General features: G+C 61.3%; 2 protein-coding genes across 16 annotated transcripts in view; both read left to right on the top strand.

Annotated features, from left to right (window-relative positions):
* Window positions 1–24558, top strand: part of RBFOX3 (RNA binding fox-1 homolog 3) — a 136888-nt gene that overhangs the window by 104988 nt on the left and 7342 nt on the right. For 4 of the 15 annotated variants that reach the window (XM_062624394.1, XM_062624395.1, XM_062624390.1 and 1 more), the window contains 3 exons: window positions 2619–2663; window positions 12141–12463; window positions 24184–24435. In XM_062624394.1, coding sequence (XP_062480378.1) covers window positions 12362–12463; window positions 24184–24435 — 354 coding nt within the window. In that variant the 5' untranslated portion in view covers window positions 2619–2663; window positions 12141–12361. Of the gene's footprint in view, window positions 1–2618; window positions 2664–4996; window positions 5316–12140; window positions 12464–24183; window positions 24436–24558 lie in introns of those variants that run through there. The other 11 variants (XM_062624388.1, XM_062624389.1, XM_062624387.1 and 8 more) reach the window with 7 other exon arrangements.
* The window catches only part of CANT1 (calcium activated nucleotidase 1), a 93420-nt gene that overhangs the window by 45341 nt on the left and 23521 nt on the right, over window positions 1–24558 (top strand). The window lies entirely within an intron of this gene.

Genomic DNA, 24558 nt, shown 5'->3' on the forward strand with positions numbered 1-24558 from the left:
AAGTGCTGGGAATTGTCAGAAGTTGCAGCAAGGATTTTGGTTGAAAGGCTCACAGCAACTGCTCAGGCTGGTGGTGTGCTGGTGACCGGAGTTAGGACCGGGATGCTGCCGGGGCATCAATGCTCCCTGTGCGCTGATGGGCTCCACTTGTCCCTTGCCAAGGCAGATGGGTCTCCCTGGGTGGGGGGAGCCGCAAGTTGCTCAGCATCACCACGACCAGCGGTGGTGAAAAACCTCGAGAGCGGCACGGGGGCCCCCAGCCCCACATGGGACCTGCCACGTACCCCAGAGCTGCCGGAGCGGGCGCTTGGTCATCCTAGTGACAAAACCCCTTCTCGTTTAATTAAAAGTGTTGACTTTGCCCGGCCATCCCGCCCGCCACAGAGCATGCTTATAAATTAAACACTAAGCCCTTAATGGCCCATAAAGAAATATTCACTGCTGCTTATGTATATAGGGATATAAATAGAGAGGGCTGCCGGGGGAGGGGCAGGATATTATTTTTCCTCAGCCAGATAATCTTTGCTAATGAATTTAATTAAAAGCAAAATTAATTTAGGGGTTTTAGTGGGAGGAAGGGGGGGCAAAATGTGCTTTGGCAAACTATGGAGAAGTTTCCCAGCAGATCAGGCTGGTGAGCCCGGGCCACCATGGGGTTTGCCCCATGATTGTGAGGGGGGGATGGGGGTTGTTGGCGTGCAGCACCAGGGCTCTGGATCCGGGTGGTTTTGGCTGGGTCAGGTTTTGCTGGTGAGCTGCCTGCGTTAGGCTCGCCTGTTCAGGATGTGGGTCCCTGCAAGGCTGCTCAGGGCTCGTTAGAGCCAACGAACCTGGAGCTCGGCCAGAAAAGCAGGAGCAGGGGCAAGACCCACCAGGAATGCTGATCCCAACTGTCTGGAGCTGTTCCTAGCCCGCCCCCATCAGTGCTCTGCCAGGGTTTTTCCTCTCCTGCTTGATGCAGGTGCAGGACAGGGCGGTTTGGAGCATTCCGGTCCTTGCGGTGCCTGGGACCACCAGAGATTTGCCCTGGTGCCGGGCTGCGGGAGCTCCCACGGTGCATTCCGGTTGCTGGGGCCCTGCGGTGCTCTGTGGAGGTTCTCAGAAGGCGCCTTCCTTGGGAAGCGCGTTTGGGAAATGAGACTTTACCCATCACGGCTCCCCCCGAGGAGAGCCAGGGCGCTTCAATTATTCATGGCCAAAGCGGCTGCCTGGGCTCCCAGCACACCCAAACCCGGCGCAGCACAGGCTGGGGCTCTGCTCCCCCTGCGCCGTCTCCCGCTTCCCCAGCCGGGGCTCCTGCGAGCGCTTGCTCGGGGAGGAAAAGCTCGGGAGCGGGGGCTGGAGGCAGGAGTGCCGCTGGCCTGCACCGCGTCCCCTCCGTTCTGGGGGCAGGCAGCTCCCAACCAACTTTCTAGGGCTCCCATGTCCCGCAGCCAAGTCCGCCCTGGCGGAGGGCTGGGAAGGGCGGCTCCGGAGGCTGGAAAACGCCGAGTCTGGCTGGGCGAGAGCTTTCTGGAGGGTTTTTATCATAAGAGCACTAATGGAAGTCAGCACCAGCCTAATGAGCTGTGCTCCTCCATGAATCTGCTTCATTGAGGCAGGAATTACCATAATTGATTATCCTGCTGCGCGGCTGAGAGCCGTGTTTGCTAACAGAGGGGCCTGGGAACTGGCTCCGCTATTCCAGAGCCACCACCGTGCGGGGCTGGGCCTCTGGACATCCAAATGTTCACAGGGATCTGGACACGGGCTTGGGGCAGCGTCTGCTCCCCCAGCCCTGGGCACAGGGTACTGACACCCAGAGCTGCCGCATCTTAGGGTGCTGCTTTCCTGGGATGATGCTCTAGAGGAGCACAGCAGCTTCACACTGCATGGCAGAGCCGCTGCTGCTGCAGGGCTCGACACCTCCTGATCCCCAAAGAAGCGATTAACAAACAGAAACAGCCCTGGCTTACTCTTTTTAAAGCACTCTCGTGATGTATAAGCTGTTCTCATTATTTCTGAGGGTCTGACATGATTTATGAACATTTGTGTTGGCAATGCTGCAGAAGCCAATTAGTTGAAGTGCAGCTTTCAGGAAGTTTTCTTTGAAATTTGGCGATGTTCTCCAGGAAGGGCCCGGAGCCGGGGCAGCAGTGCCGGGAGCTGCAGGGCTCGCTCCTGGTGGGACCGCACCGGGAGCGAGGCAGGGACGGCAGTGCCAGGGGCAGGACCACCGCAGCATCTTTGGTGTGTACAGAGGGTTTGGGCACGCTGAACTCTCCATTCCTTTGCCAAGGGCTGCGTCCAATCCAACCCCGTGTCCTCTGCATGGGGCTGGGCTGGTGCTTGCAGACGCTCGGGGAAGCTGAGGAAGGGGCCTGTGGTCCATAAGAGCTGGGTCAGGATCGGGGTCTGCTGTCAGAGCTGGAGAAGCTGCTGCTGATCTATGTCAGGGCTCAGCCACCCCACAGCTCTTAGCCGGAGCAGGTTTCCCAGCACGCCGGGAGCTCATCCTCACGTTCCTACTTGTATCCGAACGTTTTGCCAGTCAATGAGCAAACAGCATTGACTGTAAGCAGGTTAGTGATGATGATCATTGATTTTAATCCTTCCTCCTCTTTCTTGTCTCTCCTTAGAGAGCCCAGCGTGAGCACCGCAGGAGGAGCTGGGCTGAACAAAAGGTACGAGGCGCTCGGTGCTGCTGCAGAGCCGAGGGCTGCTCTGGGGCTTGGGCAGTGGCTGCACAGCCCAAGCCACTGCGCTCGGGGCCTGGCATCCCTCTGGGGCCACACTGAGAGCTGCATGCTGACACCTGCATGTGAGGGGCTGGGTGCTGCTGCTGCGGGGCCAGGGGGCATGGGGCAGAGCCTGTGCTGGAGGTGGCGGATGCTCCCCTCCACCAGCATCCGGCACCCAGCAGGCGCTGAGCCCCCGTGCAGGCGTGATGTGAGTGGCGCGAGGGCTGCAGTGTCTGTGAGCTGTCCGTGTGTGCTGACGCTGCTCTCTGTCTGTCTGTGCTCTGTGCAGCTCCTGGGGAGGGGACTCTGCCCCTACCACTGGCACCAGCCCCAGGTCCTGCCCTGACCTGGCAGTTGTCTGCTGTGAGTGATGCTTGCCCCAGGGTCCTGCAGCCCCTGCTGTGTCACACGAGTTCATGGTGTTACCCAGGCTGAGACCCAGATCAGGCAGGCGATGGCCTGTGCATGTACACAGAGAGCCAGCCCAGTGCCCGCTGGGCAGATGGAGATGGCTTCTTCCCATCAGAACCTCACATTGCTTTGCTTCACGGCAGTAGACTCTAGTCCCATCTCAGGGTGGGGGGACGAGGTCCCTCCAAAGGTCCATCCTACTGAGTGCAGCATAAACCCATGCTCCCCCATGGCCTCAGAGGGTAAAGCAGAGGAGCAAAGATAAGGCAAGGGGCTGGGGATGAAGATGCTGATGGGAGACACTGGCCCAGAGGTGCCTGTGCAGCAGTGGGAGCAGGGGGTGGCAGCAGGAGCCAGGATTATCGGGATGAAGCTGGGCTGCAGGTCTGAGCCTGGGCGGGAAATGTGCTGGTCGGCAGCAGTGGGGCTGGCGGCACTCGGGTCGGTCCCTGGGGATGCTGCGGGCTGGGCTGCGGGTGCCTGGAGGCCGTGACTGTGTCTGGAGAGATGACGTGTCCTGCGGTGGGGTCTGTGTCCTGCAGCTGAGCAGCCCCGGTGCTGGTTTGGATGGGAGAGTTGGGACGTGGCTGCAGGTGACAGGCACTGTTTGCAGAGGTGCCTTGGTGGCTGTGGATGTGGAGCTGTGGATGCTGAAGTGGGAGAAGGTGAAACAGTGCTGGAAAGGGACCTGTGCCAAGGAGCTGAGCTGCCTCCCTGTCCAGTGACCCTCGGCTGTGGCTTGAGTGGTGATGGAGGGGGTTTGTTCTGCTGCACTGGGCTGCTCTGTCCCCAGTCTCTGCATCTGACACATACTGGGAGCATGTCCCATGCAGTGATATGGGCCTCCAGCAAGCTGTGGGGCTCCAGGGCACGGCTGGCGCTGGTTTTGCAGGTCACAGAGGAGGAGGAGAGGATTTTGATCGCCAAGATACAGGAGGGAGTGGGAAGCCCCCATCCCAGCTGCCTGCAGTGGTGGCTCTTCTGCTTTATCACCCTCTCCTGGTGCTGAATTATTGAGAGTGTTGCTTTCTTTTATTGCTGTGCTGGAGGAGAAATGCCTCAGCGCGGCTCTGCTTTGAATATGATTATGGGGTGGAGGTGTCAGAGCCAGCGGGGCCCCAGAGACCAATCTGCCGCCCCTCTCGCTCCTGTGCCTCCCCTTATTCTTATTTATTCCCTCACTCTCAGTCGAGTGCTCGCGGTCCCGTTACTCCTCCACCGAGTGGGGCCCCAGGGGGACAGAGATTTAGTGCCTGAGCAGCAGCGAGCCGAGGGGCCATGCCCAAGCTGGGACCCGGGTGCGAGGTCGGGGCGTGATGCCCGGGGCCAGTGCCCCACTGTCGGTGGGGCTCCCGGATGTTGCTCCCATGCACACCACGGTGGTCACATCCCAGGTAGCTGCTTGTGCAGGGGCCATCCCCATTGCTCGGCCGCAGCTTGGCTGCATCCAGCAAAGTGGGTGATGCCCCAGGATAGCCCAACCCAGCCGGGTCTGCCGGACCCCGGCCGCGCACCCCTGCCTGCGGGGAGCGGGGATGGAGAACGTGTGGCTGTGCGAAGCGGGGGTGCCGGCTGGCACCTCGCAGGTTAACCACGAGAGCGAGGACGGACTCCCTTACCGACAGGGCGCCTGAGAAATGCTGCGGCAGGACATCGGCTGCTCCGAGCGCCAGCGGAGCCCACGCTGCTGCGCCGGAGCCCACACGCTGCTGCGCTCGCCCCAGCCCTGGCCTCCGGGTGCTCACCTTGGCCTCCCCCCGCACGCTCACCCTGCGCTGGGCTCTGAGAGAGCAGAGAGGGTTTCATTTCTCTCCATCCCTCTCCCAGTTTATTTCCGGGGGTGGATAAACCCCCAGCACCCCCAGGGCTGCCCTGTGTCCATCTCTGATCCCTGCTCTGCAGCCCACCCCACAGCAGCATGCCTGGTGCTGGCAGCTGGCTCTGAAGCTCACAGCAGCCTGCAGCGAGCAACCGCACTGTGCCAGAAAGTGAGGCGAGAAGACAGGGTGCTCGTCCATGCTGGCCCTTGGCACTGGAGCTGGACACTGAGCACCCGAGGGGACAGAGCCCACCGAGGAGCAGCGGTGCTCAGCGCAGCTGGCATCGGGGAGCAGCCCTTCACCCTCCCACCGGTCCCACGGCCCTCCTCAGCACCCAGCTGCCAACATGATGATGTACTTTTGGGTAGGTACCAGCATGAAGGGTGGGCATTTCCCCTCCCTTTCTGCCGGGTTTTGCTCAGGGTCAGGGCTGTTTCTTGCTGTTGTTGCTTCCTGGCTGATGCCAGGCTGGAAGAGCTTTCCTCGTGGCTTGCAGGCAGGGGATGTGATGTGATGCTGGAGGCAGGCCTGGTGCTGGGCAGGGAGGCAGAGGCAGGCAGCAGTCCCTGCCTGGGCACTGCCTGAGGGCACCCCCATCACCATCCTGCCTTCCCTCTGCACGGTGCTGGCTGCGGGCAGCAGCCCCGTCTCCTGCATGGGGTGGTTGGGGCTACCCAGGAACACCCCCAGCCCCATCCCCTCTCAGCTGTGCCGGGTTAGTGAGCGCTGTGCTCCGGTGGGTTCCTGTCCAGGTGGTTTGGAGCCTGCATGGTTCTGTCTGGTTGTTCCCCACCAAGCTGGGGGCATGGAGGGCTGGGCTCTCCAGGGTTCAGGACCTATGCTAGTGGGTCTGTTAAGCCATCCAAGGGGATGCTGAGATCCTCCCAGCCATCCCAAGGGCTTTGAGCAGGGATGGGGAAGAGGAGGATGTGATGGGGTCTGTCCAGGCACTTTGGTCAGGAATGGGATGCTGGATGTGGGTGTGAGCTGCTCTCCTGGCATGGCTGGGACAGGGAGCAGAGGGGAAGGTGATTTAGGACAGCAGCTTCCTGCAGGTCTGCACCCAAAGGTGCAGGAGCTGGGCTCAGCATCAGGCTCTGCACCGTCCTGGGGGCCTCCCTGTGCCATCCTGGCCCATGAACTGGGGTTTAAGCCAGTGCACGAGCTCCTTCCACCACCTCCCTCCTGCTCCCACTCCCCTGGAGCTGGCTGAGGTGTTGGGGGGCTGTGGCAGCCTGCGGGGGGATACACACTTCAGAGAGCTGGATTCCGGAGCAAGGAGCAGAGCGGCTGAAGGGGGATGTGGGGAAAGGAGCTTACAGGGAGGAGGAGGATAACGTGAATTCATTGTTTCTCAGGGACCCAGCTTCCAGGCATAAGGTGCTTTGTCATGAGAGGTCTCAGTGCAGGAGCCTTCTGCTGGGGCCTTAATTCTGCCCAGAGACTTCATGAGCTGCCAATGGCTCTGGAGGCAGCTGCTCTGGAGTTTCCACTCGAGATTCCTTAGGTGCCGTGTGGCTTTGCTGAGCTCCGGACAGTGCTGGGTGCAGGCAGCACCGCCGGGTGCCTGTGCCCATGGGAGCTCCCGCAGGGTGTTTGTTTGGGCAGTGCAGGATGCTCGAGGCTCTCCCTCCCCGTCCCATGCGGTGCATGGGCTGGGTCTCGGTGCGGCGGGTCCCAGCAAGGCTGGGAGAGGGCTTTGCTCCCTGCATGGTGGTTTCTTGGCGTTGTAGGTGCCTCTCCATCATGGGAACAGGGGTTTGGTTCCCTGTGTGGCAGGAGCACGGCCCCGTGGGAGCACTGCGGTGGCAGGCAGCAGCGGGTGATTCGGGAATCGGCACCGCAACAAGCTGAGATGCCAAAGCAAAATGTCTTCAAATTAGCAGTAATTGCAGAGGAAATAAAGAGCATGTGGGGTGAGTGGAAGGAGGGTTCTATAAATATTATGATTTTTAAAGTTTGCCCTGGAGTCCTAGAGCCTGGTTAAACGCTAATATCCTGTCTGTGCATTTAAAAAGCCTTATAATGAGGATTGAGTGTCTACTTGCAGAGTACTGGTGCTCCTCTCTGCCCACCTGTATGCTGTTCCTGGTGTGATCCCTGCCTGGCTGCCCTGTGCCCTGCACCAGCAGTGCCCCCTGTGCCCGTGCTCGGGGATGCACTGACAGCCCTGGGCTTGACCATCCCATCCTGCCCCATGCACTGGTGCCCCCGGGCAGCTGCCAAAGCCCCGCTGCAGCCTGCAGTGGGGGTGTTTTCCTTGGGAACCCCTCATCAGGCAGCAGGTCTGATCCCAGGGAAGGGGCTCTGGGAATGTGGCGTTTCGGGTTCCCAGGTCTGCAGTTGCTCATTCCTTGCATCACCTCCACTCCGCAGCGGCCATGGCTCTGGCCCCAGCAGCACTGGTGCTTGGTGCCCTGCCCGGTGTGGTGCAGTGTGTTACCTGCTGGTGCTGCCCGCTCAGCCCACAGTGCTCAGCAGTATCTGCTGCACCCCGGCTCTGCTGCCTGCACGATAATGCTCATTCCATCTGGGGAGCCTGATTGCCGCCTTGTGTAAATACTGTGTCAAGCACAAGGGCTTCTGGCAGGCGCCAGCGCTCTCATTGCTGCGGTGATGGCTCCCGCCTGTCCTGCCCAGCCACAGGTATAAACCGTGCCCCACGGGAGCTGCCGTGAGTCCCGCAGTGAGCTCGAGCATGGCCGGCTGCCAGAAGATGCCTGGGACCAGTTTGCTCGTGCTGGGTGGTGGTGGGATGGGAGCCCCGGCTTCCCTGCTTGTGCACCTCGGGATGCTGCGACTGGGCGCTGTTTTGTGGTGAGCACCGAGGGTCCCGAGGCACCTGAAGGGCAGCGGGACATCCCCAGGCACTGGCCCAGCCGCTGTCCCACTCCGCACAGCACTGGCAGATCTGGCTGGAGGTCAAAATATCTCCAGGTCCCTATCCCATCCCTCCCTGCAGCGGGCAAGGAAAGTTCCAGTGAGGTGGCGGTTTTCCCTAGATCCCATTAAACTTTCATGTGCTTTCTCTGCATTTCTGCTCGCCTCCTGGCTGCCACAGCTGCCGTGGGCTGGTCATGGTCCCCTCCTCACCCAGCGATGTGGCAGGCAGGGATGTGGCAGCTGAGGGCAGAGGCAGCAGCAGCAGTGAGGGTGCTGGGGTGCTGCAGAGTAAAGGTTTTCACTGTAATCTCTGGCTTCTTTGGGAGTTGAGAGCAGGCGAGGGTTCCAGTAACCCCTCTGGGAGCTGCTGGACAAGGAAGAGGAGGAGGAGGAAGCAGGAGATGTAGAACAAGGTGGCAGGCAGGTGACAAGGGTGCAGGCCAGGCATCCCCAGGGAGCCGGGACATCCTCCTCGACACCCCACACGCACTCCTGGGATGCGTGTGCCCTGGCAAGGCTGCTCCCTATCAGCCATATCAGGATCCAGTACACCTGTGGTTGGTTTAAACCATGTCTGTCTCTTAGAGGTGGAGCAAGGCACTGCGAACCTCTGCGTGGCTGGTGGGTGTCTCCAGAGAGGGGCTGGGATCTCTCAAGCAGAGGGAGCAGTGGCACAGTGATGGTGTGGATGTGGAAGGGAGGTGGGCAGGGACCTCCCTGCAGTGGGGCAGAGCCTGCTGGCATGTAGGGCTGTTACCCGTCACCTCTGTCAGTCCCTTCTCGCTGTCCTGGTCTGTGCCAGCAGTGTGGGACCTTCCCTTCGCTTCACAGCAGCTCTAATCCACCAGTGCCTTCATCTATTTGCCTTATGTCTGTGATGAACTTCTAATGAGCTTTTAATGAATGACTGCCGTGGCTTTGGGACATCCTGTGCTCAGGCAGGCTCAGGGCAGAGCCCTTGCCAGGGCTCCAGGCAGAGCTGGGAGCCCTCCTTTCTGTAGGATGTAGTTTCTGGATGGCAGAGGCGAGCGTTCCTCCTCCTCCTCTGAGGGGAGCTGGGTACCGGCAGCTCTGACATCCCCCAGCCTTGGGCACCTCCAGCAGCTCTGCCTCCAGGCCGGCTCCCAGCCACCTGCACTGGAGCATCCCTGTGGTCTGGGAGCTCTTCCTGGTGGGTTACCTCATGGTTCAGGGACACGTGCCCATCAGCTCTCCCAGCACAGGCTCTGCCACTTGGCTCTGGCACCTTGCTGGGCTCTAGACCAGTGGCCAAGGCCACTCCTGTCCTGGTGCCATGCTGTTCTCCCTCTTCCAGAAAACAAAAACCAAGGAGTCCTCAAGGGTTCATTGGAAATAAATAAAAAAAAAAAGGGAAAAGTGCTGATTTGAAGGAAAGCCAGCCCCATCCTGTGCACGGGAGCGCATCGCCAACCCATCCCCGAAGGGCAGAGAGAAAGATGTGCTTAGAACTGCAGCCCTGTGCAACTTCTGCCTTTGATCATATATCTTACATGTGCCCTTTGCTTTCCCTCCTCTGATATTTATTAGGTTTAATTTTACTGGGACGCGGCTGTAAGTGAGACAGATGGAACGGGGTCTGTGTGCCTGGTGAACACATCTTAATTAAACAGATAAATAAACTTTCATTCCAGGAGACTTCAGGTTTGGAGGGGCCCCTCTGGGGCTGCGTCTCCGCAGGGCTGGGCACAGCCCTGGTGCGCTGCTGGTGCCATCGGCCTGGCTGCGGCAGTGGCACTGCCGAGGCAGGTGGGAGCAGCAGGTGAGGGACATCCACTGGTGGTGGTTGGTGACATGCTCCCTGCTTCGGGCTGGCACTGCTGTGCTGGTGTCCCACGGGGGCTCCCCGCTGCTGTGAGGGCATCTCTGCAGCCAGGCTGATGCTGGTGATGGCTGAAGGAGGGGGAGAGGAGACTCAAATGCTCCTTGGCTCCTCGATCCGTGCCCGGTTTCCCCGTTGCATTTATCCTGGAGAAACATGGCTGGTTCCTGCTGATGCTGGTGGTGCTGAGGGTCTGCACCAGCGGGGCTGGGGTCTCTGCCCAGCATACCACTCCATGCACTCTCCTTGCAGAAAAGCAGCGTCTCTCCTTGCCCTGCGGCTGGAGCCAGTCAGGACCTTCCCATGACACGGCTGCTGGCTTGTGGCACTGCCACTGGCCAGGAACGCCTTTGAGTCACTCACCCTGCCCGGAGCCAGGCTCTGGTGCGGAGGACAGGCACATTACCTCATCCCAGAGCTGGCTCCCACCTCCCATGGTTTGCTTGGTTGGGCACCGCAGCCCGGAGCATTGGGCCATGCCCTTCCCTGGTCACCTCTGCCTGAGCAGCGCAGGAGCTGCAATGGAGCCCGACCAGCCCAAGGGCCTCGGAAGCTGCCCGTCACCTTGCCCAGGGTGTCTCTCACTGTGCAGTGCTGTGGGGTGCTCAGGTGTACATGGGGTCTGGTGGGCTCCTCTCCCCACAGTGTTTGTCCTCCAGCCCTACGTCCTGCCCATGCACCAGGGCATGCCGGACTGCATGGTACTGGGGCTGCCAGGGTCCCTAGGGAAGGGGAGCTGGAGGCAAGTGGGCAGTGTTGGCTCTGGGCACCGAGGTGTGCGGGACAGGATGCTCTACTGGGATCTGTGTTGGTGCCATGGGCAGTGGAGGGCAAGCAGTGGCGGTGGGACATGGGAGCTCACTGCAGCCCATGCTCCTCACATGGAGTGGTGGCCAGAGGATGCTGCTGGTAGCAGATGTTGCTGCCAGGCTCCTCTCAGTACCACGGGGTGGTGGTGATGAGACCCCATGTCCCTTGCCTGATCTGGCACCCCATGGTCCCTTTGGAGCATGGTCACCCCAGGAGCAGGACCCTGCAGGGGGCTGGCGCCCTCAGGACCCAGACACCGTTCTCGGGGCAGCTTTTCCCAGAGCTGTTTGTTTCACCAGGTTTGCCCGGTCGCTCCTGCCGGCCACGCCACTGCTGTGGAGTGTCTGCAGCAGAGCAGGAACCGCTGCGAGTGTACCAGGACACTGCAGCGTGTTGCTCTGCCTGGGGATACTGTGGAAAATCCCAGCCTCCGATCAAGGCTGGTTGTGTGCTGGAGGCTCCAGCGGAGACGGAGCATCAGCAGCTGCTGGCACAGACCTGCCTTTGTGCATCACATTTGGCCAAGATGGAAACTGAACCAAGCCCACGTTTCATTTCCCACATAGCCAGACACAATGCCGTCCCGGCTCTGAAGTCAGGTGTGATGTGGTGCCGGCAGTGTGGGACGCCAGCACAGGAACCCCTGTGACAGAACTGAGCTCTGCAGCACCTCAGGGTGCCAGTGCTGCACGAGGTGGGACCAGGGACCCCAACGAGCACAAGCGTGTGCCCATGCCGGCTGTCCCTCACGGGCACTGGCATGTAGGCTGCTGCTACGGCAGCCGTAACAGAGGTGTGCGCGGCGTTGATGCGCCAGGGCTGCCGGCAGTACCGCAGGCCAGTCTGAAATGCCAAAAAGCCTCTTGAGCTCCGCCAGGGCCGCCCGCTGGCAGCACGGGGCAGGGGGTCCTCATGGCCGCAGGGCGCGCGGGGATGCCGGTGCTCCCGCAGCTCCCCGCGCCAGCGGGGCTCGCAGCCCGCCCGGAGCAGGCCCTGCGCTGGGCAGCGCCGAGGCTGCGGCGGCTCCCACCGCGAAGGCCGGCGGCTGCCGGGGCCATGCGTGCTGCAGGCGTGAGCGGGTCTGTGCCTCGCAGGGAGGCGGGGCGGGGGCTGGGGCTGCTGCATGGCTCCCTGCCCGCCGCCGGCCCCGTCTGCGTGTGTGTGTCCCAGGGAGAGCGTGGTGCGTGTGCATGTGTCCGGCTGCGTGTGCATGGGGAGCCCCGCGGCTGCGGCGCTGCCATCGCGGGGGCTGGGAGCGCCGGCTGCTCCGCACGGCTTCCCGGGGCGCCCGCGGTGCATCACCGAAACTCCCGGTAAGCCCCTTCCTCCCCCGGGAGCCAGCGCCGCGATGGGAGGCGGTTCCGCCGCCGGCCCCATCCTGCCTGTGCTCCCGCAGCGCGGCGGCGTGCGGCCGGGGCGGTGGGAAGCGTCTGCAAGCGGCGGCGGAGGGGTTAAGTGCGGGATCAGCTGTTCTCATGTCATTACGGATTCTCTTCATTTTATACAGAGCTCTGTTTGATGTCTGAATGCACAGGGGACTCCCCCTCCTCCTCCAACTCCCACCCCTTTTATTTCGCTCCCGAGCCCTCTTTCCCTTCCTCCTCCCCTTCCTTTCTCTCTCCCGCTCCCGCTCTGGCTCACGCACACCCTTTGCAGACCGTGCGCTCAGTGCCAGTGTCTAATGGCACCGAAGTGAACCGCGGAGCGCGGCTGCGGGCGCAGCGGCCTGCCGCAGATGAACCCTCCTAACTAGCGCCGAGGGGTCGGGAGGGACGGCGAGGAGGGGAGAGCCCGAGGGGCCGGCCGGGAAGACGAGGATATAGCGCTGTGCGGAAGAGGACGGACCCGCGAGCAGCTTCACGGCTACCTGTCGACACATGCTGTGCTCCATGGCTAACTCGGGCTGCCTCCTTGTCTCCAACTCAGGCATGCTTCCTCACTCTCTCCCCTGTCCTCCAGCCTTCCTCTACCTCCAACAGGTAAGTCGCCCTCTGCGGGGGATTTTTTTGCTTTCGCTTCACACGTGTTTCTGGCCGGTTCCTCCTCAGCGGAGGGTCAGAGCTTAACTGCTTCCTCCCCGGGCGCGGGGCCTCTCCGGCCCCAGCCCCGCGGCACCGGCCCGTCTGGCAGCGGTGGCAGCTCACAGCCCCCGGCTGTGGTTCCTTTGGGGTTCCTCTGATTTCCCCTCCATGGCAGTTGGAAGCGTGACCGGGACTGGGAGAGGGCTTAGGCACGGGCAGTGCGGCAGGCAGAGCTGCCGGTGATGATGGATGCTCTGGTAAAGGAATGAGAGGAATGAGGCTCCTGCGTGGCGTGAGCAGCCTCTGGGGAGAAGGGAAGGCGATGAGCTTGTGCATGCACACGCGTGTGCGCATATGTGTGTGCTGTCATGTTACATGTGTCTGCAGCCAGGCTGCAGGGTCAAGCGTGTGTGGGTTTGTCTCGCTGTGGACAGGGAGATGCTGCCGAGGCACCGGGAGGACGGTGGGTCTGGGTGAGCTCCAGGTCTGGGCAGCCTGGCCAGAGGGTGCCCAGGCCGTGGGTTTGGTGCTTAACTCCTGGCCAGAGCGTTCTGTCCCATGGGCTGCCCTGGCTCCCGCGCTGCACCCAGTGCACTAGGATTCCGGGCGCGTTGTCCCGGGGGAAGCACAGCTCGGGAGAAGCAGCGTTTCCTCCTCCAGCCGCTCTGCTGCATCGGAAATCCCATCTCCAGCCAGGAGAACTGCTCCATTTGTGCTTTCAGGAGTTTAAAAATTCATGGCATCCTCACCGCGCTCGCTGTGGCCTGTACGGCTTCCCCGGCAGGGAGGACCAGGCACTGGTGCAAACCCTCGGCCCCAGCAGGGATGGGCAGGGAGCCTTTTGGTCCCTCGGGATGTCTGTACCCTGTGTCCAAGTGGAATGCAGTGGCCGGAGCGTGGCTGTGCTGTCTGTGGGAGCAGTGAGGCCCAGGGCTGCTCCATCTGGAGAGGGGGCTGGCAAAGCCGCTGCTGGCTGTACAAGTGCAGCAGCAGCCATGGGCTGTGTGCGGAGCCAGGGCTCATGCAGGGGCTGCTGCAGAGGCCGGCCAAGATGGGTGCGTGATTTATTGCACCCTCCTGCAGGCAGAGGCTGAGGAGAGCTGGGGCTGGTCTGGATTTCAGCCTCGTCTCTGTCAGCCAGTGCTGAGGTCCCTGCAGCCGCCAGGCACATCAGACACTGGGCACCAGCCCCGAGCCCTGACCTGTCCCGGGGGGTCCATTCCTCTGAGGGGAGCGCACGGTGCTTTGAACCTGCAGCTGACGTGGGGCTGCAGCCTCTGCTGCCTGCACGGGAGGTTTCTCTCTCTGGGTGGGATCTCCTGTCCCTCCAGCGAGGGGCTGGCATGTGCCGTGTGCCCTGCAGCGCCTCCAGCTCCCTGCTGGCTCCTGGGGCTGCGGCTGCAGGTTGCAGGGCAGCAGTGGTGAGGGCAGCCGAAGGGGCTGCGCTGTGCACGGGGGAGCTCGGGGTCCCTGTGAAGGAGAAGCTGTTCCCCACCGCGCAGCAAACTGCACCCAGCAGCTCCTGGTCCCCCATCGCCCTGTTTGTTTTAATTCAACCATCGTGTTTAGCGTCTCTTCCTCCCCACTCTCCCAGAAGCCTCCTGCTCCTTGGCAGCGGGTCTGGACTCATGAGCCAGGAAGGAGGGTTTTAGGAAGAGACTTGGAGTTGGATTTTCACCCAGCTAATGACCGCGATGGAGGCCAAAATCTCCATCCTCATCCCTGGGACTCGGCATTTGCTGAGGTTCCTCGCCCGGTGCTTGGGGATGGGGAGTTCCTGGTGCATGTCACAACGAGGTGTCAGGCAGAGGGATGTCACTGATGCTGTCACATGGGGAAGGGGCTTAGGGCTTCTCATCCTGCCCAGCTGTGCAAGGAGCCTCCTGCTCCCTGATGCTTTAGCCCCAAATTTGCTCTGGAGTTGGGATGCGCACACCTTCAGCACGCCTGCACTACAGGAGTGCACAGGGAGCCCATGCCCGCCACAGAGCTTGCCTCTGCCCAGCCAGCTCAACTCGGAGGCATCGTGACTTGGCGCCTGCGGCGGGCTTGGTTTGGACCCTGTGGGTTGCGGTTCCCTGTCCAGCGTGTGTGTGTACGTAGGGAGGCAGATGTGTGCGCATCACACCTGGGGATGTATGGGGATGGTGCCAAAGGCCTGGGTGGCCACTGGCTTCTCCTGCGCCAGGGTGTGTGTCTGGCTGTGCTGGCCTGGGGGACGTGAGCTGGGGGTGATAGGGTCTGCCCCCCAGTGCAGTAACTGGCCTTACCCCTTTGGACACCTCCTCTTCCTGCAGGCAGCTTGTTGGTATTTGCTGTATTTGATCCCTAAGAGGTCACTTGTGTTTCGTAGCTCCCCGGCTCCGGCATTCTCACAGGGCTGGTATTTGGAGGAATGACCAAGAGATGAAGTTGCCTGTGGACTTTGATGAGCTCAGCGCCAGGGAAGATCCGGCTGCCAGCGGGCTCTGGCAGTGCAAAGGGCTCATGCAGGCGGATGCGGGCACCTTGCAGCTCCCTCGGCTCAACCAGCACTACCCGCAGCAGCTGTGGTTCACAGCACCCGGCATGGTGCAGCCATGCTGCCTGCAGGGATCCCCTGGCCCTGCCAACCTCCAGCAGCGGGGCTCCAGCAGGGAGCTGCAGGGTGGGCGCATGACCATGACCGAGCAGCCCACTCCAGTGGGACAGGCAGGAATGCTGTATCCTTTGGTGGGGTTTGGCGATAACGTTTAGCTCTTGCTCAGTGAGGACCTGGGTGCAGAGCGAGCCATTGGTTGCTCCGTTTCGTTAACAGAGGAATCAGTTGCTGCTTAAAAAGTCTCTCTGCTGTAATTACAAGCAAGCAGATAATTGCTCCAGGACGAGGCATGGTGCTGACCCAAAACAGACCCATGCTCTGAGGCTCAGCATCAGCGTTGAGTGAGGCACAGACCCTGGTGCAGGCAGTGTTGTGTGAAGACCTGGGTGCAGGACCTGGCTGATGCTTAGGCGGGCTGAGCTCCCCCCCCGGCCCTGCTCACCAGGAGCATCTCTGGTGCATCCCTGGTGCCTGCAGTTGCACCGCGCTGCCCAGCCCACAGCACCCAAGGCTCGGCTGAGCAGCACCCGACCCACCAGGAAACAGCTTCTGCAAAAAGCTGCTTGGAAAATTCCTTTGCAAAAGGGCTGCTGCCAAGTTTAGCATATTATATTTTTAGGGAGCACGTCTATTCTGAGCTGTATTGTCGCGCGTTGCAGCAGCGGGTTCGTTTCAAACCTGGTTTCTCCCCTGGTTTGTGCATCGCGTGGATGTGAGCCCCGGCACAGCAGCTCCTGGCTCTGGCTGCTCTCCCGCACCACAGCAGCCGCCTTCCATAGCACAGGACGGGCTCGAAAGCTGCAAAAAACCTGCTTTCCTTGTTCTTCAATATATTGAAAACACTGACATTAATTTTAGCTTTGCAAAGCTGCTTTTCCCACAATAGCTGTAATTTGGGCCTACACTGCCTGGCGATGCTCTTTTTATAGGTATATTCCTATTTTAGTACTGTAGTGATGGGTGAATGAGTAGATTAAATTAGATTTAGTATCTATCATTCTTTAAAGCATTACAGGCAGTGGGTGCAGGGGTATGGTTTAACGAAGAAAGGCTAATGAGAAGGAAAGGCGCAGGCTGCCCGCGCCAGCTCCCGGCCCCAGCCCCTGCCTGCCCCCAGCTGAGGGCCCAGCACCCAAATGGGAAAGTGCGTTTGAAACCAGATTTCCCTGCGCTGCCCCAGGACCAGACTGGTTCCGGAGGCTGGAGCCAGGGCTGGGTGGGATGCTGGGTGCTGGGGCCGATCTCCCTGGGCTCCTCCAGGGACCTGCAGCAATGCGGTGGTACCTCGGCTCCCGGCTGCCCTCCCCATGAGCAAGACCTGTCGCTGGTCCCAGACAGGACTCCCATGCGTGGCGGGTGCATCACGTCCCTCATTCCAGAGGGACCTCAGAAGCAGGGTGCTGCTGGCATCAACCCCAGCGTGAGCACGGTGGCTCTGTGGGAAGCAGTAGCGATGCTGCCCTGTTCCCACGGCTTGTGTCTGTGTAACAACGGCCTTCAGTGGTGAGCAGCGTGGGCACCAAGAGCACCGCAGCCCTCCAGAATGGGCTCTAGTCCCTTTGGTGATGCTGGTGTTGACAAGCAGGCACACCGGGCAGATGTGGGCTGGGCACAGGGAAGCTTGGGGAAGTGCCGGTGTTGGGGATTGCTGGGTCAGTGCCTCAGTACAGGGGGGGACCAAGTGTCTGTGTGGAAGGAGCTGAGTCTTCCTGGTGCTGGGCTGCCCGGGGTGGGGCAGTGGGGCAGAGGAGGCTCCAAGCCCATGGGAAGCTGGGGCTTTGACCTTCCTGGTGGGTAGCAGGGAGCGGGCAGGAGCTGGAGTGGTCAGGGAGCACTGCAGGTAAATGGGGGTATAGAACAAGTGTGGGCATGAGCCCCCGGTGCAGGGGACACACAGGCACATCCCTGCTTGTGCACACTGAGGATGCTCCCTGCGGCAATGGCTGTCGCCTGGTGAGCCCCATTGTGCCGGGGTGAGCCCCGTGTGAGCCTGGCAGTTTGTGTGACCAGCAGGTTTCGAGCTCCTGGCTCCCACAGGGCTTCACCCCTTCCCAAGTGATCGGCGGCTCCAGCGTTTGGCAGCCACAGCATTGCCGGGGCAGCGCCCTCACCCCAGCGGCTGTGGCACCCCGGCTGTGCTGCACGGCTCTTAGAGATGGGGTTTGCACAGCATCAGCAGGATTCGCACCAGCCCCTGTGTGAACAGCACTGCTGAGATGTGATCCCTGGCAGCAGTCACCTATTGCACAGTGAGAGGAGCGCAGGAAGGGGATGCAGGCGGTGCCAGCAGCAGCACTTGGGCAGCCCCTGCCCCTGCGCTGGAGCTGCCAGGGTTTTGCTGTGTGGGACAGGCGGGTGGGAACCTGCTGGGTCAGCACCTGTGGAGCCAAGTCCCACTCACACCCTCAGGGATCTCATCCGTGCCCCCTCCATCAGAGCCAGGGGCTGCTGCACCCTGGTTCTAGGAGGCCTCCCATCACCACGACATGGGTGCTGGGGCTGGAGCATGTCTGCAGAGCCAGGGGGTCACTGTGGCTGGCACCCAGAGAGGTGACTGGGGCTTGCTGTGGGATACAGGGTGGTGGCAGTTGGTGGCCCATGGCAGGGGGACCAGGCAGGTCTGGCTGCTCCCCCTCACCTGAGCTCCAGGCTTGCAGCACTTCATCATGATTTTCCCCTCATCTCCACACTGTGATCCCTCGCCACTGGCATTACCTGAGTAGAAAATGACACGTAAGCTGACATGATCCCCACAGGTCCCAGTGCCCAGCTGCAGCACTGTCCTGGTGGCACAGGGTGGTGGCACATCAGCGGGCCCCCAGTTCCTTACCCTGGGCAGGGGTTGGGATGGGCTGAGCTCTGGCTGCAGGCTGGGGTCCTCAGGGAGCACTGGTGGGGCTAGAGGAGCTCTGGCAGCAGCTGATAGGGGGAGCAGCCCCAGGCTGGGGGGATCCCACACTGTCATCCCCCACCGGCTGCACCTATTCAGCATCTCCCCCCCTCAGCCTTCAAACAGCTCTTGTGTAAAATCAGAACTGGGGAGAAGAGAGTGGGAGCAGGCGACAGTGGCAGCGTATTTGTGATCTGCATTGTGTGGGGAGCTCTTAATTAGAGGTAATTAGACTAATTAACTTGCAAATGAGAAACTCATCTTTTTCTGCTTTTCCTTCATGAGAAAAACCAGAAAAGATGAACACAGGGATAAATATTGGGGCTCATCACCCCGTACCTACTGCAGAGCCCCTCCAGCTGCGGGACACCCCTCTCCCCCAGCGTTGCCTGCCCGGGGCAGTGTGCTGCGTCCCTGTCCTGGTGTCCTTGCGGTGGCTGTCCCCACCCAGGGATGTCCCACTGCAGGGCATGGCTGCCGGCATCCCTGTGGTCCCCAGTGGCAGAGAGGGACTCACCAGCCTTTATACACCCAAGCGCGGTCAAGGATGTGGTGAATGTCTAGGAGCTGGTGGGACCATGGCACTGGCCTTCACCAGCATCTGATGGCCAAGTCCTGGCACTCTCTCCACCAAACCCATCCCACCCCCCCTGGGCCCGGAGCTGGGGGTCCCCTCTGCGGCTCCACGTGGTCCCAGCTGTTTTCCAGCTCTTCCCTCGCGGCACCTCCGGTTTCCCCCTCGTGCTGTGCTGCAACACCCTGGGGGCTTTGTTAGCACAACTGGGTTCAAATGTCTGATTAGTCTTTAGGAGATCGAGGGGTCAATTTTCCACAGCTCCTTCCTCTCCATTTAACTAATTTAACTGTGCGATTGTTACAAATTTCATTTTATTATAGCCCTGCTTCTCAGTCCAATTGAATTACCAAAATCTCATTTTCTCAGAAGTGCTGAATATGTAATTAGAGGAAAAATTATGCTCCTGACTGCCTATTAGAGAGGGCTGCGTGAGAGCGCTCGCCCGGGCGCACACATGGGTCCACGGTGCCCCACACTGCCTGGTGTGAGCATGCGCCACGTGCGGCTGTGCCAGAGCCCAGCGTGATGACAGTGTGACAGTGACAGGGCCATGGATGGCTCCTGGTGCAAGAGGCTTTGCAGGAGTGGGGCCGGGACCGGGCAGTGGCTGGGCTCCTTGGGGACCCATGAGTTGTGGAGCAGGATGCACGCATGCGGCTGGAGCTGGTGTCATGCCCACGGCTGAAGCATGAGGCTGGTGGATGCGGCCCTTGCCAGGGCTCTCCAGTGCCCCCAGCTCCTGGCAGAGGTGAGGTGACGGTGGCTGCCTCCTGGCACCGCTGGCAGCAGCAGACAGGCCAGTCTCTGGTGTGGCTTTTGGTCACCCTGATGCACAGAGCCGTGCAGTGCATGGCGGTGACTCTGGTGACTGCAGGGCTCAGCAGGAGCAGGTAGCTCAGGCAGATGCTGTGAGGATTTGGGTCCTCTCCAGCCCGTTGCCATCCCTTTGCTTTGCAGCTGAGCTTGTGCCTCGTGTGTCCGCCCATCCCAAACCGTTTCGTGGCCTATGGGAACCAAGCGTTGCTGGGAACCCTGGCCAGCACTGTGCACAGCAGGGCTGCGCTGCTGCGGGGAGAAGAGCTGTGGCAGGGGTGGCCTGGCTGTGCCATCAGCAGCGTGTGCTCGGGGCTGGGAGCTGCTGTGGGTGAGCCCTGGCACCGCTGGCAGTGCTGGGATAGAGCAGCGCTGTGTGTCCTCCCGCTGGCTGCGGGCCTGATCCTGTCCCGTCTCCGTCACAGGTACCTGCACCGTGTCAGCCGTGAGCACGTGGGGGTGGCTGGGAGCCCCCCCAGCACCCCCGTCTCGCCTCGGTTACACAACATTATCATTTCATAATACTCTGAAATATACATGAAGTTGGCTGAATGCAGATGAAATTGCACCATTTACTTCATGAATATTTCATGTGGCCTCAGCTTCGAAGTTTCCAGCTGGTGGAGCCGGAAGCTGGGACCGGACCCTGCTCCCCCCTGGCCCCACGTGGGAGGTGACAATGGGACATGGGCTGTGCCTGCTGCCTGGGCTGGCATCTCACCTCTGCTCCTGACGGCCTTTGCATGGCCACCAGGTCCTCCTGGGCTCCTGCAGGTAGAGGGAAGCAGTGTCCAGCCCTGGCAGTGCACTGGCCACTGAGCTCTGCTGGGGGACAGGAGCAGCAAGGAAAAGGGGGCAGAAGGTGCTGGGACAGTGTGTGGCAGCCCAGCAAATGGTCTTTTTCCCATGCTAGCAGGCTGCCCTGCCTTCCCCCAGTTCCTCCTCCTCTTGCACCATCAGTCCTGCCCCTCGGGTCCTGCCTGTTCTCTCCAGCCCTGCTGCTCTTTGCAGAGTTTCCCACTTGAGCATCACTGGCAGATGCCATTAGCAAGCTCCCACCCCTCCCTGCCTCCTCCTTAATGAAGACATTAAGCACAGCGGCTGCTACCTCCGGCCTCCGCAGCTCCTCACCTCCCTTTACGGCTCCTTCCGGCGGGGGCGATTCCCCCATTGTCCCTCCCCAGTTCCATGGGGCTGCAATGGCCCCGTTCTGGAGAGGAGGAGAGGAGAAGCAACTGCTGCTGTCCCCTGTGGCACACAGGGCTTGTACCTCCTGGAATCCAGAGGCCCCCAACGCGAGCGCCCCGACCCTATGCTGCAGCCTGGGGCTCTGTGGCTGGAGCCTGCTGGGGGCCAGGCACTGCTTTGTATGGATGGCGCGGCATTTTGGGTAATGAAATATTCACAGGTCAGTGATTCCTTGAGAAATGACGGGGATCAGTCAATTCCTTTTCAGGGAGTAATTTTCTTCCCCTTCACGGCCCCTGTTTCATGTTGATAGTCATTAGCATGAGCAAGCGGCTGGATCGAAGCGGGGACGTTGTGGCTGTCACGCGGATGAGCTGTGCTGGGCATGGCCCGTGGTCCCTGGGTGCCGGGGGGCATGCGTGGCCATGTGAGGACCCTCCTGCCGCTGCCAGGGCTTTGCCAAGCCCATCTGTGCCACATGGCACTGCTGCATTGCCCTTCTCCAAGGCAGCGAGCGCCAGGGTGGATGCTCCCATCAGCCTCCCTGTCACAGCTCTGGGTCCTGCTGCAGGCACAGTGGGTCCCACCATAGCGCCGTGCTGCAGACCTGTTGCAGCAGCAAGCAGCCACCCTGCAGGATGTGCTGAGGCTGTGCAGCTTGGAGGAGCATCTTGGTGTCCTCCTTGGATGCTGTGATGGGGTCAGGGCCCCAGCTCCGTGCTGCACCCCTTGGGACATGGCTGGTTCCCAGTGGGAGGCATTAGGGACCAGCGCTGGGCTGAATCCGTGTTCCTTTGCTGCTCGGACACGCATGGCTGCAGGCTCCTCGGTGTGGGCTGCTCTCGGGGACTCTCTTTGCGCTGGCAGTGGGGAGGTGTGTGGTGACAGGGTTGTGCCCCGTCCCCACTGCTCCAGGGCTCAGCACAGTAGCTTCCAGCCAGGCTATATATGTGCCATAGTGAGCGGTGCTGTGCTGGCACCATGCAGTGCCACCCCTGCAACAGCAGCACTGGGTGAGCACAGCATGGCTCGCTGGCTTGCCTTGGGGGCCATGGGGCCACCACATTGCCTGTCTATGGCCAGAGGTGGGTGGCAGGAGGTGACAGTGGCTCATGAGTGGTTGATAACCCAGGGGAGGTCGCACCCTGCTCTTTTGTCCTGTGCCGGCAGGATGCCCATCGTGGGTGAGCTGTGCTGGCTCAGGGCAGGGTGCCGGGGCCAGCGGGTGCCCTGTCGTTAGCGCAGGTGCTCTGTGCTTTGCTGGTTGCTCAGACACGGGGCTGCAGGTGCCTTGTTTTCTTAAGAAGGAGCAAACGTTGGAATGGCGCTGGCAGCCCCAAGCTGACAGGCACAATCACCAAAGTGCGGCGTCGGCAGGAACTGGCCCCACGCGCCAAATGACTTGAAAGGAAATGGCCTGGATTGTGCTGAGGAGGCAGAGTGCAGTGAGGAGAAAGCAAGTGGAGCAAACACAAAAACTTCATTAATTAAAGAAACTCGTTAATGAGGGACATTTAATCAGCTAAAGATGATATCTACCCCTTACCTGCTGCGCCAGCCGCTGCGCAGGGCTGGTGGTGTGGTGCTGAGCTGTGAGCAGGGGATAGGGGACGCCATACAGGGGACCTCAGGGTGCTGCCAGCTCCGCACTCCAGGGCTGGGTCTGGGGAGCGGCTGGATGGATGGGGCTCCCTGTCCCTGGGATCCTCAGCAGGAGGGGAGGACACAGGCAGTGCAGGGTGCAGAGCGAGCAGCAGCCCGTTCCCTGTCATTTCAGTGGGTATTGCACAGCCAAACCTGTCGCCATCCCCTCCTCATACCTGTCAACCCCTGCCACCCAGCCCAGCAGCCCCGGAGATGGACGGGGAGCACCGGCAGAGGGAGGCAGCAGGAGCCATAGTTCTGTGCCTCTGCAGCACCAGCAGCCCCAGCGACAGCAAGCAGCAGAACAGGGGAACCTAATGGTCCCTGAATGAAATAATGCTTGGGCAGACAAGCACTGCGACAGCCCCAATTAATAAGAGATATTGAGCGTGGCTGTCGGGGCAGGATGGCAAGGAGCCAGCAGGGACTAAGGCCTGGGTGGGTGGGGACAGTCCCTGCCCAGCACCCATCTGCGTCCCCCTGCCTGCTGGCTCTTCCTGCTGGGCATCAGTGCCCATTCCTGCTGCTATGGTGGTTGGTCCCGGCTATGGTGATAAAGAGGATGAGTGTCCACCTAGAGTGGAGCATGCAGGAGCGCTGCAGGCTGCTCCTGGCTCCATCCATGCAGGAGGCTAGGGTCAGGCGCCGGGAGTGTGACTGGGAGCTCAGTGTCTGCCCACTCCCAGGAGCAGGCTCAGGCGCCAGGGCCAGGCTGGGTGCAGGATGGAACCCTCCAGCCTGCAAGGTGGGTTCACACCGCGGTGCAGACAACAGCATTGCCCTGGGTCACGGCAGCACCGGGGATGGGGTTCCTACAGCATCGGCAGCACCAGCACCCCCAGCCGTGCTGGCAGGAGCATCTGGCTGGCGCGTCCCCAAGCAGCTGAGTCAGCACGGACAGGGCTGGCAGGAGTCTGCCAGTGACTTGCAGATCTGTAGCAGGGTTGTTCACACTGGGTTCACATGTGGTCCCCAGCGTGGCCCCAGTGTGGGCTCTGCTGCCTCCCTTGCAGGTGCGATGGCCCTGCCGGCTGCAGCGGTGCCTGGCAGTGCTCCCCCCTCTGCCCCCAATGTCCTTGTGCTCCATAAATCGGCCACACACACAATTAAGGAGCTTGTCAGCACAGGCTGAGCCACAGATGTATTTCATGGGTGAGAGGCTGCCATGGAGGCAGTAAAGCATCCGAGGGGCTGCTGCCGTGTTCCGCAGAGGGTGTTTGTGTGTGGCAGCGGGTGCAGCACACACGTGTGCAAGGGAGGGGAGCCCTTGGGTGCCTGCTGTGAGGATGGATGGATGGTGGGTGTGAGGCACAGGCTGGCAGCCCCCCCGCTGTACCCCAGCAGGCAATGGGCAGCCCTCACCCCATGGCATGAGTGCAGCTCACCCTGTTTGACCAGGGCAGCCGAGCCAGCTGTGTTAGAGCAAAGGGCCTAATTAAATAATTAGCAGTTAATTGATCCCTGCCTGTGTTTGCCAAGAGGTCATCGGCATCCTCCCTGGTTCCCTCCCTCCGACCCTAGTCCCCTCTGATGCTACCACCATCACCAGGATATTGGGTTTGCTGCCGGTGGGTGCTAGTGCTCTGCAGCCTTCCAGAGTGATGTTGCCAGCCTTGGCCTGGCTTTGCTTGTCCTCGTGCTGGACTCCAAAGCAAGGACTGTCCTGGTTTCCTTCCCAGAGGAGAGGGTGATGTGTGGGCTCCCCTACTTAAGCCCTGTGGAGGGAGGCTCTGTCCTCCTGCTGCCCGAGCCCAGTGCACGGGGCAGGCAGGACCCTGGAGCAGGAGAGGATGGGGGCTCAGCTGTGGCAATGAGACCCAATAGCTGCTGCGGCACAGAGACAGCCCGAGGCTTGGGGAGGACACCAAAGGCTGGGGCATCGTGGGCTGGGGTAGCCTGGGCTGGCTGCGGGAGCAGGACCCCCCCCGGCAGGTGGCACCCCAGGGACAGCAGCGGGTAAGGGGCCGGTGCCGCTGTCTTGGCAGGGTAACCAGGACGCCACGGCTCCGCCGGACGCAATGGCTCAGCCCTACCCCCCGGCCCAGTACCCCCCGCCCCCCCAGAACGGGATCCCCGCAGAGTTCGCGCCGCCGCACCCGCACCCCACGCCGGACTACTCGGGGCAAAGCACAGTACCGGAGCACGCCATGACCCTCTACACACCAGCACAGAGCCACGCCGAGCAGCCGGGCACCGACGCCAGCACACAGTCCATAGCCGGGACGCAGCCGGTACCGGTAAGGCAGTGGTGCCAGCCCCGCCGTGGTCCCTCGGGTGCCGGGCTGGGTGCCGCGTCTGCCGGCTCTCTGCCTCGCAGCCCCTCCCAGCATTCCTAATCGCTTGTAATCTACCTGCTTGGC

Source organism: Pezoporus occidentalis, unplaced genomic scaffold, assembly GCF_034315485.1.
Source record: "Pezoporus occidentalis ecotype Australia unplaced genomic scaffold, CSIRO_AGI_Poc_V1 ctg266, whole genome shotgun sequence".
Lineage (NCBI taxonomy): Eukaryota > Metazoa > Chordata > Aves > Psittaciformes > Psittacidae > Pezoporus > Pezoporus occidentalis.